Source organism: Haliotis cracherodii, unplaced genomic scaffold (genome assembly GCF_022045235.1).
Source record: "Haliotis cracherodii isolate W230 unplaced genomic scaffold, xgHalCrac1.p SCAF_6, whole genome shotgun sequence".
Taxonomy (NCBI): domain Eukaryota; kingdom Metazoa; phylum Mollusca; class Gastropoda; order Lepetellida; family Haliotidae; genus Haliotis; species Haliotis cracherodii.
In genome coordinates, this window is record NW_027266319.1 from 66,581,584 (window position 1) to 66,595,674 (window position 14,091).

Here is a 14,091-nt window from a genome sequence, read left to right on the forward strand (position 1 = left end):
ATAATTTACAGGTGATGATGATGATGATGCTGACTGCAGTGATAAACACCACTCACTCACTCACTCACCCACTCACTCACTCACCCACTCACTCACTCACCCACCCACCCACTCACCCACCCACTCACTCACTCACTCACTCACTCACTGTCCATGTGTTACAGGTGATATACCCAATGAAGAAAGCAGCCCACAGAAGCAAGTTCGGCGAGGATCTACCTTGAATCAACAATTCCTGGACAGTCACCTGTTTTATACCCAGAGGTCAACTTTACGCAGATATATTGTTTATTTTTAAAAGGTATAATCTAATACGTGTATGTATGATAATGATAAAACAGTCCGAATTTCTTATATTTTGTAGCTGTGAGATGTTTTAGCATATTGCATCTAAGATCGTGTAGTCATATATTAATATACTTTCTGTAAATTGGGAGATTGTGAGTAAATGTTTTTGATGACATGCATCTCTACAACTAGAGAGTATGGAAACAAATACTTTGCATGCTATTTGTTTTTCTGAACCATGTGTGGTTATTATTGTGTTTTTTATTGTAAAATGATACGGAAAATATCAGATTTTGTGCATCATGTTATAAGTCCTTTTCTTGTTTATATTTTTAAGATGTCTATGATTTCATTTTACGTTTTACCCTGTATAAAGTTTTAGCTGTGTACATAACAGAAGCTGATGTCTTGTCAGCTCAAGTCGTGATACTTAAGAGAGTTATTGTGTCACTCTGCAAGTGAAAATAGCAACAAAACCTTTATCATGAGACAGTTGGTTTGGCCGAACATTCTTATTTTCCTTTGTTACAGATTGTGTGTTCTTCTAAAAGAACACGGTGGGATAAGGGCCCTCTTTGACCCATGGAAAATGTCACATTTTAGAGTTGCTAAAAACTTTTGAAATCTTATTGTAAAAATTACCCGACATTGAACGATGGCTGACAACAAGCCATGTTTCTTTACTCCACTTGCGTTTGGTGGACTTCTGACTGATCAACATGTAACTATGGCTAAGACGAGTGAAAGAATATTTAAACTTCAAATGAAAATTTTAAGTATGGGCAAGTCTGTGACCTAAGACGACTTTTTTTTTAACTTTCAGTTCTACTGTTTTTTTCTACATCTGTGAAAATCAGGTTGGATCAAAGATTTGCACATTTTCAAATATTAGAACAATACTTTACTGAAAACCTATAAAGACTTTTTAACTTGTTATCCTTACCTTTCCATTCAGGGTCCCAAACCTGCTGTTGTCTAAATGAACCAAATCTAGTTCTCATTCCAAGAAACACAACTAGTGACGCTTATAACAATTTCTAAATATTTCCCTCGGTTCTGAAGTTCTACAGATTCCGTGGGCAGATCAGTGCCCTTGTCCGACCTCGCCCTTCTTCTGAATATGTTGCAATGGTTATATAATCAGTCCTGCAGTTTGTCATGGTGTGTGTGTAATTGTCTCAAGGAGCGGAATGAGAGTAACCTCCCTTGTTCTTGGGAAAACTAGTGTCAGAAAACAACTGTTTAGACCTCAATCAACCCTTTTACATCTGTCTAACTATATTTGGCTGATATATTGGGATCAGTACTGAAGTTTGCATGTGACAGGATACAAAACAACTAAAGATTGTTTCACTTGGCCACAATAAGTTATGGCCAAAACAAGTGTTTGACCAGGTGTCAAGTCATTATTAGACTTTTAGACATTAGACATTTCTTACAGGAGATCAAATTAGGTTGACAAGTCATTATTAAATCTCAACATTTCTTACAGGAGATTAATTAGGTTTATGAAGGGTTTTCTCAGGGAGTATTGACATAATCAGCGAAGGAGCATCATCACGAATGTCATCACCTTAATAAAAAAATGGTGTTGATGGATCTGTATCTGTCATTCAATATCAGCTACATCACATCTGTCTCTGTGCACGTAACTTTTGCCATGAAATAAAAAGTATTAACCTGATATCATGTCTCGTCTTGTGTTTGTGTGACTTTTCGTTTTAAAAGTTTTCAAAAAAAGTGTTACTGGGGGTAGATGTCTGTTGGTTTCCATGGACTTGTGATCACCTACAAAACAGCCCTAGAGTTGAAGGTTAGGACAACCGGGGCCATCTGTAGGGATTCCTGGGGCAATAGATCCCAAGCAGCTTGTACTTGGTGTATGAGACGACTCCATGACTCGGTTGATTGGGTGGTCAGGCTCGTTATGAGTTCTGGGCCTTACCATTCGGGATATCAATAGGGACGTCACAACCGGAAGTGAGGTCAGACCCGGAAATAGTGTCACAAATCCAGTTTCAACAAGAAACAATGTCTTTTGGTAGAAATAGACCAGAAATGACTAACAAGATCAGCAAATATAAGGGTAATTTTAGTGAAGATATCACATATTTGACTGATTCTTGAAGCATTCTGATTTTCAAGTCCTCAGGAGGAATTTCAGAGAAAATTATCTCGAGTCAGGATTAGAATCAGTGATTAAATGGTTTCTAGAAAAGGATTACAGTCAATTACACAGGGATGTACTAGAGGCAGATCCCACCGGGTCCCACAGGTATATTCTGGCAAAGATGTAATATAGGAAGAGGATTCTCAAGAATTATCGAACAACAGTTGTCATTGTTAATAATGATGGACAACCTCTATTACATCAGAAGTACTCCGGCCCACCTCCCCAATTCATCTACCTTGAGTGGTTAGATATTGGAAAGAAGTGAGGTCCCTGCATAGCTTGGGTTGCTATAGTGCTATATTGGGAACAACGAATTATGTAATTGACAGTGAAGAGGACGTCTGTTGAAAATCTGAAAATTTTAGTAAGTGTGATTAAAGCCAAAATACAGGATTTATGGCAAAGATGTAATAGAGGTAGTATTCTTAGAATTATTAAGAATGATAACTATTATTCGATATTTGTGTGATAGAATAAGTGTATAAATATTGTAAAATCTTCAATTAGGAAGCTTTGGAATCCCGTACAAAAGAGAATTGCACATGTCCTTAGGTTTCGGAGTCGGAAGATGCCAAGAATTCGGTGCTTTCAGGTAGGTTTCCCTTCTGCACTTGGCAAGTAGATAAGACACAAGTCCGTTAAAAAAAGCCAACCAGAGGATGATATCATTAACAATGTCACATGTCGTCAGGGTACAATGTATGTGTGTTTGTTTTGTTTGCAATATTCCAGCTCCATGGCAGCGGTCTGTAAATATTTGTGTCAAGACCAGACAATCCAGTGATTCACATTAAGAGCACTGACCTATGCAGTTGGCATACGGTGACATGCATCAATCAAGTCAGTAAGTTTGACGACCCGATCCCGTCATTCGCATCTCACGACACGCTTAGGCTGCTGAAGATCAATACTGACAGGGTACAATCAACCAAGTCATCGATCCTGACCACCAGATCCAATTCAGTCAGCCCTTACCACAAGAAATAGAGTGAGTGAGTGAGTTGGGTTTAACGCCGCTTTTAACAGTATTCCAGTTATATCACGGTGTGTCAGCTTAATGTGGGAGGAAAGCTCGAAGTGATGCAGGTCTCAGACGTTTACCACTTCTGTGAAACCCAAGAGCATGGGTATGGTGCTGACAAACCTAGAAACATAATTGCGGTGAACCTGGACTCGAACCCACAATCATAGGTTTCTGGCATACCCAAGGGACGCAACTCTGCACAGCGAATCGCGGCAACCTTAGACGACTGGGCCACCCGTGCCCCCCCAAGAAATAGTCCTGAGTATGGACATAATGAGATCACGTTGTCACATTGACAACGTCCACAGAATAAGGTCGCATGGACGCAATATTATAACATTGCCACAATGTACAATACAACTTTCACACAACGTAAATTACAACATAACAACAACGTAAAATACAACGCTACTGCAACGTAGTCTAAAACGTAAAATAAGACCTTACCCCAAATGTAAAATACCTCAATCCCATAACGTTGTGACAGCATGAAAATCTGATATCACAATGTTTAGCCCTCAACAAGTTGAATGGGAGTCCACAGGATAATGTAACATTGACATAATATCGTAAACGGTCGTGTGTTGATCATATAAAGTGTGACATGGAGAACGGGGTTGGATGTTAACGATACTTATACAAGTCTTATTACAATAGATTATTGTAGATGTTAAGGATTCGCCCATACAGAAAGATTACATCGTCTACGTCGCTGATAATCAAGATGTAACTACCTTGACCTTAAACCATCTGTATGGGAACTCTTGAGCAGGCATGGCACATAGGGGCTATCCATTAAGCCCCACAATATAATGACTTCACCTCACGATGTCTGCTTTATCTATTCCACAGAAGTTGAAGTTGACGAAGTAATAAAAGGTATGGAAAGTAAATACATTTACACTTAGCGACAAGTTAAGATGGTCATCGAGTCATACGAAAAGACTGGAAGACCTTAAGTAAATCGTGCATGTCATAACTATATCAGTAATGGATATCCCACTCTGCACACATCAGAGGAACATCGTTATTAAAGGAGTGGGTGAGTGAGTATGGTTTTACGCCGCTTTTAGCAATGTTCCAGCAATATCACGGCAGGGGACACCAGAAATGGGCTTCACACATTGTACCCATGTCGGGAATCGAACCCGGGTCTTCGGCTTGACAAGCGAACGCTTTAACCACTAGGCTACCCGACCGCCACGTTATTAAAGGTGTCTCGCAACACAAACCATTACATAGTGATTGTGATTGGATTACACAAGCCTACATCAAGGACTTTGTGAAAGGGTTGCTCGATGGCAAAAATTCAAACGTATGAGACGCACGGGTGAACAACGCCTCACGTCATGAGCTAGTTTTATCCTCCTTTTCTCATTCGGACCAACTGTTTAGTTTGGTTAAATTTTGATAAATAGATGGCACTCGCCAAACAAGAGTAATGTTAACAATATCCTTCAAAAGCCTACCAATACGTGTCAATAATTATGCATCCTTTGTCTTGCACGAAATACCGATCAAATAGGGACTGACCATTTGATATTCAGATAGCCAATTCCCTTCCACTGATTTACCCTCCTGAGCTGCAACTAGTGAGGCCAGTGAAACAGCTCCATCTGGTTCACATAATGCATACAAATTCTGAATGACAAACATATATCCACAAGACTGTATTGAAAGGAGGTAAACACTCTATCGCGTCAGTGCGTTGTCGGATCCACTATCACTGTATTGTCTGGTCAAGACAAGACTCGATTGTTTACAGGCCGCCTTCGTATTGCAGGAGTACTGCTTTGCGGCGTGAGGCTACACACAAACACTTGCCTTTTTATGCAAATTGTTTGAGTGGCAGGTGCTACCGGTAGAGCTGGAAATGCTTACCTTTCGATCGTAAGAGTCTTACTCAAAAGTTTAACTTTTCAAGACCTAAGTAAAACTTTAAAAGAAAGTCTTTGATGGACATGTGGAGAACATTTCAAAATTTGATGCATCAGTGACCAAAATGCTGTACGATGCAATTCCCAATTTTGACTTGTACCATATGTTCCCATGTCCTTTCAGGTGATCAATTGATTTGCCTTTGCATGTGTTTGTGATGGGTGGGGCAGGATATGCTCACCTTTTCGCAAACTACTGGTATCGTCGCTGTCGTGATTAATAAACACGTGCTTATAAGTCGGAATGGAACATTGGACTCTACTTACAGCAGAGATTCCTTGTGATTATGGAAATCATTTTGTCGCTTGTATATACACATGTTCAGAACTTGGTATGTTGGGTCATAGGTTATATATAGTGTGTGAAGTTTTGATATTGCAATATGCGGAAACGATGGTGGTGCGACGTCACATATTAGCTCATATAATTTGTATGGCTACAGCGCCTACTCCTGTGTATTTCTGCTCTGCTATTTCAATGTGGGTCGGTTATCTTAAGCCTGTGATATACAACCTCACCTAGATTAAAGTACCACATGTTTACATGTACTTGCTGGTACGTCACCATGACCTACTCCTCGTATCATACAATTGTCAACACTCGTCGCTCATAAGTGTTAAGTATTCAAATAAACTTGCAAACATTCTGTAATATTGACCTTTACTGTGACCTTGACCTTATACGCAGGTGACTCTGGTCCTTCTCGATTTGGATACCACGCTAAGTAATTGGCTGTACAGTAAATCCTCATCAAATTACGAGGTAATCAGTATTTTTCGATCATTGTCCTTGATAAACTGTTTACATGGCGCTGCTGAATACCACATGGTTCATTCCGGGACAATCTACGGAAAGAGGCGAGTAGTGACGAACGATGGTCGTCCTGATGGCCTTAGGTAACAACAGGGGTTATCTGAACCACGACCTGACCTACTGACTCTCGGTCAGGTGTTCAGTCTAAATATAACTTCACGTCACCGAATCTAACTACTACGTCGCATTTCCTTGAGACTGTTCAGAGGAGTTGTATTCCACGAATACGAAGAATGGCGGGAATAGAACTAGTTCCTGGTCGGTTCTCAAGAGTGCGCAAGGAAAAGAAAGGTAACAAAATGGTTGTTGAGAAAGTACTTGTCTGCTCACAACGTCAAGCAGCCGCCGAAAAGAACATACTCCGACAATGTGCAGAATCTGAAGGGGCCAAGAACATTGTCAAGATGATTGGTGAAGGTTTTACTGCAGATGGCTTCACACTGACCTTTGAATATTGCGAGGAAGGCAACCTGGACCAGTATGTGAGTAAACGTTCAAACTCGAACAATCCTCTAGGCGAGGCCGACTGTCGTTCTGTCGTAACCGACATTGCCAGTGGATTGGAGTTTCTTCATAACTTGCGTATAGAACACCGTAACCTGCAGCCAGAAAACATCCTTGTGACATGGTACAATCGAGCGGTTTATAAAATTGCAGGATTTGGATCGGCTCGCTCGTTATCGGAATATGACGGGAGACGTGGCCTGGAACGTGACAGGAGACATGGTGGGGATCATGACGGGGGACATTTTAGCGTACATGACGGGGGACATTTTGGCGTACATGACGGGGGACATTTTGGCGTACATGACGGGGGACATTTTGGCGTACATGACGGGGAAGATGGGGAACATGACGAGAACGATGGGACAGGAGACACTTGTTTTTCACCCCCTGAAGCGGCTCTGACAGAGAAAAGTGATATTTTCTCTCTTGGAGCTGTCGCCTTTGCTTTATTGCGTCCGGAATTCGACGACGACAAACTAGTTGCCTACTACACTGGACGTCGTCTGACCGAGGTAAGAGGGGAAATAGAACTCCGTCACATCACTGACCAGGGACTGGGAGACGTGATCAAGGCAGCCTTACGGAGAGACATGTCCAAACGCCCAACGGCAGAACAAGTTTGTGAAATGCTGAAAACAGTTTACTCGGATCCTGTTTTGATGAAACTTGCTTATGGCTACCTTGCAATCTGTGCGATTGGTATTGGTGTTGGTATTGGTGTGTTCCTGCGTCGCCAGTGAAAAGGGAGCCTGTCTTGCATTTACTCAAACAGATCACCGAGGAAATGACTTGAATTCTGAAGTAGTCTATATTGTCTCCTACATATCTATAGTTGCGCAAATCATTTCCATGCAGGAGATTACTTTGAACGAGTATTGTCATAAATATATAGGAATATCCTTGTTGGAAGTCTGCTCGTACTGTGCATCTGGTGTAACATGTTCATCACAACAATCACGACTTGATAGAGGGATATATTTCTCAAAAATCACTGGATCACTGTGCCAATCTATTTCTATCGATGAGGCATCACTGGGACACTCCAATATGAAGTGACACTGTGTATGTGGTATGTAGATAGCCAGCTGTGGACGATATCCTTCCATCCTGAGTCACCAACATCGTGAATAGGAGATCAGTTGACCACACTGTCTGTCAATTGTGCCACGTAAACCACAAATCAGACACTTTGTTGCTTGGTGAAAAGGTTTCTGTCACATATTATAACTATGATGTGTGGTTTACGGCAAACTGATGTGAAGAACAACTAGTACCCTTGGACTCCACCTTCCACAGCTGCAAGCAACGCATGAACAACGACCCCTACATGCGAATCCCGTGTCCGCGCAGTAACTAAAAGAAAACCAAGGACTTCATCAAAGGCAAAACATTCCAACTGAACTCTCAATGCCATGTGTCAGTGACTTGGTGACTTTTAGTGTTTTGTGTTTACAGTTTTATATTTCCTCTGGGTAAGTGTGAATACAACTTTGTCATTCTTGTTAAGTCTATAAGTTACAATGTCTCTCTCCTCGTTTAAAACTACAAACTCCGATGATGGTGCACCCACCAGTAAGTCTTGTTTTCCTTTGAGGATCCGCCGAAAACCCAAACGTGCAAATAAGACAACCCCCCCCCCCCCCCCCCCCCCCCCAATGTATCCCATATCCCATCTACTCCCGTCCAGCCTGCCATCTCTACTCCCTCCGTTCGCCGTTGCCCCATTCATAACTGTAATGACCATTGTTTCCCACCCCACCCCACCCCACCCCACACCACCCCAACCCCACGTTCCAGTAGGGGAGTCGGTGGGCGTCGGGATCGACCCAGTTCTATCTCCAGTGGTATTGAACCGCATTACTGGGTTTCAGTGAAATGTGACATACACGCACTTAAGCATGCTTCACAATGACACACACTGTTGTCATAAAAACAATCATATATAACAAACAACAACATTACAAACTATTGTGGCATAGAACCAGGTCCTTACTCATATCTTCCTTGAATAAATACACGAATATATTAGCTTCTGTACATTTCACGATACTGCCATCACCATTTGAATAGCATCAGACTGAGGAAAATGTTGACGCACTAAACTTTAATTATGTTCAACTGGCCATCACTAATATACAAACGGCCTCAACTGATCAAACACACGGGCAATTAACTACTCAAACAATATACTAGCCCTCGTATCAAGCAATGTTTTCATTGTTGATGCCCAATTCTTATCAACCAGCATAAGCATTCGTATGTTTATTTGCTTGATTCTATATCATGGATGTATGTATGTCAATGTATTTAGTTGGTCGTATTGTACATTATTAAAGAAAAAAAGTGGTCCACAGCAAATTCAATTCAAAATCCATGTCTATCTATAATAATTATTGCTCAGCAATTAGACAATGTTTGCAAACAATTCATTTTTGTATGCACTCATATCGATTGTACACTGTACATCATTCACAACCCTTATTGAGGACGTGAGGGCATGTCCTTTGTCACGACCGAAACGTATATTACATGCAGTATACCGTTTATCAAGTGCAATATCTAGTATACCGGGGGCACGGGTGGCCCAGTCGTCCAAGGCGCCGCGATTCGCTGCGCAGAGTTGCGTCCCTTGGGCACGCCAGAAACGTATGATTGTGGGTTCGAATCCCGGTTCGCCCCGATTATGTTTCTAGGTTTGTCAGCACCATACCCGTGCTCTTGGATTTCACCAAAGTGGTAAACGTCAGAGACCTACATCACTTCGGGCTTTCCTCCCACATTAAGCTGACATGCCGTGATATAACTGGAATACTGTTGAAAGCGGCGTTAAACACAACTCACTCACCCACTCCAGTATACCACATGTACTATAAGAGTGTGTCGCATGCAGTGTGCGCCGGGCGATATCTCGCTGAACAGAAGCAGATGAAGGTAGATGCATGTAAACAAGCGCAAGTTGGGCAGTTTGGAACTGGGAGTTGAGCACCCGATGAAGAGCTCACAATAAAACATTGTTGACCCGCAGACGGACTTGTGTTATCAAGACGTATCCGGAGCCATATTCCAGCAGCTACAGCATGATAACACGTACCCGGAGCAATATTCCAGCAGCTACAGCATGATAACACGTACCCGGAGCGATATTCCAGCAGCTACAGCATGATAACACGTACCCGGAGCGATATTCCAGCAGCTACAGCATGATAACACGTACCCGGAGCAATATTCCAGCAGCTACAGCATGATAACACGTACCCGGAGCCATATTCCAGCAGCTACAGCATGATAACACGTACCCGGAGCGATATTCCAGCAGCTACAGCATGATAACACGTACCCGGAGCCATATTCCAGCAGCTATAGCATGATAACACGTACCCGGAGCCATATTCCAGCAGCTACAGCATGATAACACGTACCCGGAGCCATATTCCAGCAGCTACAGCATGATAACACGTACCCGGAGCGATATTCCAGCAGCTACAGCATGATAACACGTACCCGGAGCCATATTCCAGCAGCTACAGCATGATAACACGTACCCGGAGCGATATTCCAGCAGCTACAGCATGATAACACGTACCCGGAGCAATATTCCAGCAGCTACATCATGATAACACGTACTCGGAGCGATATTCCAGCAGCTACAGCATGATAACACGTACCCGGAGCAATATTCCAGCAGCTACATCATGATAACACGTACTCGGAGCGATATTCCAGCAGCTACAGCATGATAACACGTACCCGGAGCGATATTCCAGCAGCTACAGCATGATAACACGTACTCGGAGCAATATTCCAGCAGCTACAGCATGATAACACGTACTCGGAGCAATATTCCAGCAGCTACAGCATTTGTGGTCCGAGCATGCCCTTTCCATGTAGATTTTTAACAGCGTCGTAAGACTCTTGGCCAAAAGTTGTTTGATCAGGGTTACATCATAGAAGGCCTTAATAGGGAAGTTTTATGGTTTACATGTGAACGTTTGATTTGCCCTTGCGTGTGTTTGTGACGGGTTGCCACCGATAGGACAGGATACGCTCACCTTATCAAGAATACCTGGTAGAATTATAGTCTGTCATACATACCCTAATACAAATAAGGGGGCACGGGTGGCCCAGTCGTCTAAGGCCCAGCGATTCGCTCTGCAGAGTTGCGTCCCTTGGGCACACCAGAAACTTATGATTGTGGGTTCGAATCCCGGTTCGCCCTAATTATGTTTCTAGGTTTGTCAGCACCATACCCGTGCTCGTGGGTTTCACCGAAGTGGTAAACGTCTGAGGCGTGCATCACTTCGGGCTTTCCTCCCACATTAAGCTGACACGCCGCGATATAACTGGAATAATGTTAAAAGCAGCGTTAAATACAACTCACTTACTCACTTATACAAATATATTCAATACAGCCCATGTAAGTCTATAACGTTGGCAAGTCTTAAATTACTGCAGTATAAGATATCTACGAAATGAAGAGAGTCTCTGGGTTCATTTTTATTATATTTTTATTAAGATAATTTAACAACTGTTGTTTTACTGTAAGATATGTTCATTTCAGAGACTAGATGTTAGTCTAGTAGCATCGCTATAGTGATTAATAACACGTGCTTGATTACGATATAGGCGGAATAGAACAATGGACTCTGATTTTAGCAGAGATTCCTTGTGATTATGGAAATGTTTTTGTCGCGACGTTCTGTATTAACTCATTCAATTGTTATGACTATCGCACCTACTTCTGTGTATTTCGGTTAACTGAGCCTATGGTTGGTGTCCTGAATCAGTTGCTATGACTGTCGACCGCCTCCGTGGTCTAGTGGTAGAGCGTCCGCCCGGAGAGCGGAAGGTCCGGGGTTCGATCCCCGACCGCGTCATACCAAAAGACGTTAAAAGATGGTACTTGTAGTTACCCTGTCTGGCGCTAGGCATTAAGGGGCTAAAACAAGTACTGGTCGGCTCGGAGTCAGTATACTGTGTCTGAGTGGGGTATTCATGTTAAACTGCGGCATGGTATCTCAGTGTGCTAGCCCTATATATCGGCATCAGTCCGGACTAGCAGGAGCAGCCACACACACAAACACACGTGCATGCACGTCGCTTAATAAGTGCAATAATCTTGGACGTGACGTTAAACCCAATTTCACCTCACCTGCTATGACTGGCATGACTATTTTGCGATTTTACGTGCGCTTTCTGTCATTATGCGTATGTTCACACGTTGTTGCTAAAGCCTGTCCCCTCCTTAATATAGCCTGTTGACAACGCGGGTTGGTGGTGATTCAGGCCCGAAATATACAGATGTGTGCCGACTCAAGGCCGAGCTATAAGAATGAATGAAATCTGTAGGTAAAGAACTAAACTGTGAAATCAGTTAATGACCGATCACGATCAATGAGCAATGAACAATTAACTTCAACAGAGTTTTAGGTTTCCACTTAATAAAGACAATAAAAGGGGTCTAATACAAACACACTAACCGATAATTACTGATAGAGTACGAAAGAATGTTCCGAATTGGAAGCTGCCAAGAATTCGTTGTTTTCAGCTTGGTTTCTATTCCGCACTTTGCAACTTTGTTTGTTGTTTACGCCGCACTCTGCAATATTCCAGCTACATGACGCCGTCTGTAATTAATCGAGTCTGGACCAGACAATCCAGTGATTGATGTCATGAGCATCGATCCACGCAATTGGGATACAATGACATACATAAACCAAATCAGCGAGCCTGACCACCTGATCCGCTGCGTACATATCTGCACAAAATGGCATTTTAGTGTTTTGGTGAAAACGTACTGTAATGTTGACTTTTTCTGTGAGCCTTTCAGGCTATGGCCTTTTGCTATAATGGAGATACTATTTACATGGTGCTACTTAATAAAACAAGTGTTTCATTCGTGACAAACTCGTGTTATTCCAGGACAAGCTACGGAAAGAGGCGAGTAGTGACGAACGATGGTAGTCCTGACGGGCTTAGGTAACAACAGTGGTTATCTGAAACACGACCTGATTGGTGTGCAGTCTAAATATAACTATGCGTCATTGAATCTAACTGTACTTCGTCGCATTTCTTTGAGATTGTTCAGAGGAGTCCTATTCCAGGCATACGAAAAATGAAGAAAACAGAGCTGGTTCAAGGTCGGTTCTCAACAGTGAGGAACTTTAACACAGATAAGGAAACGTTGCTTGAGAAAGAATTTTCGTGCCCACAACCTATTTCAGACGTCGAAAAGAACATACTCCGACAGTGCGCAGAATCTGAAGGGGCCAAAAACATTGACAAGATTTATGAGGCTTTTCCTGCAAAAGGCGTCACGTCACAATGATCTTGGAATATTGCGAGGAAGGCAACCTGAACCAGTATGTGAGTAAACGTTTATTCATGAAGAAACCTCCGAATGCAGCCGACTGTCGTTCTTTCATGACCGACATTGCCAGTGGTTTGCAGTTTCTTCACGACATTGATATCATACACGGCAACCTACTGCCAGAAAACATCCTTGTGACGTCATACAGTAAACCTGTTTATAAAATAGGAGGATTTGGATCGGCAGCTCGTCTCCAGGCCGGGAGAAATAACAGGAGAGATGAGGAACATGGGGGGTTAGATGGGACTGAAGACTCTTGTTTTTTGCCCTTTGAAGAGGCTCTGGACAAGAAAAGTGATATTTTCTCCCTTGGAGCTGTCACCTATGCTTTATGGAGTCCGCAATTGGTCGACGACAAACTAGTTGCCTACTATGGTGGATGTCATCTGGCCAAGATGGCAGGGGAAATAGACCTCCGTCACATCACTGACCAGGGACTGCGAGACATCATCAATGAAGCCTTAAAAGGAGATATAGTTGGACGCCCAGCAGCAGAACAAGTTTGTTCAATGCTGTATACAGTTTACTCGTTGTGGAAGATTCTGATTTGTGAGGGCGTTGTAGTTTGTGTATCGATTTCCGGATACGTGTATTTCAGAAATAACACTGAAACAATGACGACACGTTGTTAGGATATAATTAACACTATCTCGCAATAATCTTGGCCGCGACGTTAAACCCAATTTCACCTCACCTCACCTCACCTCACCTCACCTCACCTCACATCACATGTCATGATACTGAAAAGTATCAGACTGAGGAAAATGTTGACGCATTAAACTGATAGACTTGTCAGTGCATAGGAAAATGCACAATTCAATAGACGGGGTAGAAAACGTGTTTGATATAATCAAGTGTGTTGAATTCCCTCATACCGCCCGGGAGTAAATCAACCAGGACATTCAGTATTTATTCTATGCAATATATCCTGACTCAGGTCAGGTACACAGTTTCCTAGCACATTAAATTAGGCAGTGATCA

At 42.5% G+C, this 14,091-nt stretch overlaps 2 protein-coding genes and 1 pseudogene across 2 annotated transcripts in view; all 3 read left to right on the forward strand.

Annotated features, from left to right (window-relative positions):
- LOC139446734 (histone deacetylase 6-like) overlaps nucleotides 1-1,945 on the forward strand; it is a 338,991-nt gene extending 337,046 nt beyond the window's left edge. Inside the window, exon 38 of the mRNA XM_071228036.1 lies at nucleotides 165-1,945. Within this exon, the coding sequence (XP_071084137.1) occupies nucleotides 165-224 (60 nt within the window). The 3' untranslated portion in view covers nucleotides 225-1,945. The remainder of the gene's footprint in view (nucleotides 1-164) is intronic.
- Nucleotides 1,946-6,429: 4,484 nt separating this feature from the next.
- LOC139445340 (aurora kinase A-like) lies at nucleotides 6,430-8,371 on the forward strand. Its single transcript, XM_071226469.1, has one exon. It carries the CDS (start codon nucleotides 6,470-6,472, stop codon nucleotides 7,481-7,483), a length of 1,014 nt encoding a protein of 337 aa, XP_071082570.1. The 5' UTR covers nucleotides 6,430-6,469; the 3' UTR covers nucleotides 7,484-8,371.
- A 4,418-nt stretch (nucleotides 8,372-12,789) lies between these two features.
- LOC139446618 (serine/threonine-protein kinase ULK3-like) lies at nucleotides 12,790-13,742 on the forward strand (annotated as a pseudogene).
- Nucleotides 13,743-14,091: the final 349 nt, after the last annotated feature.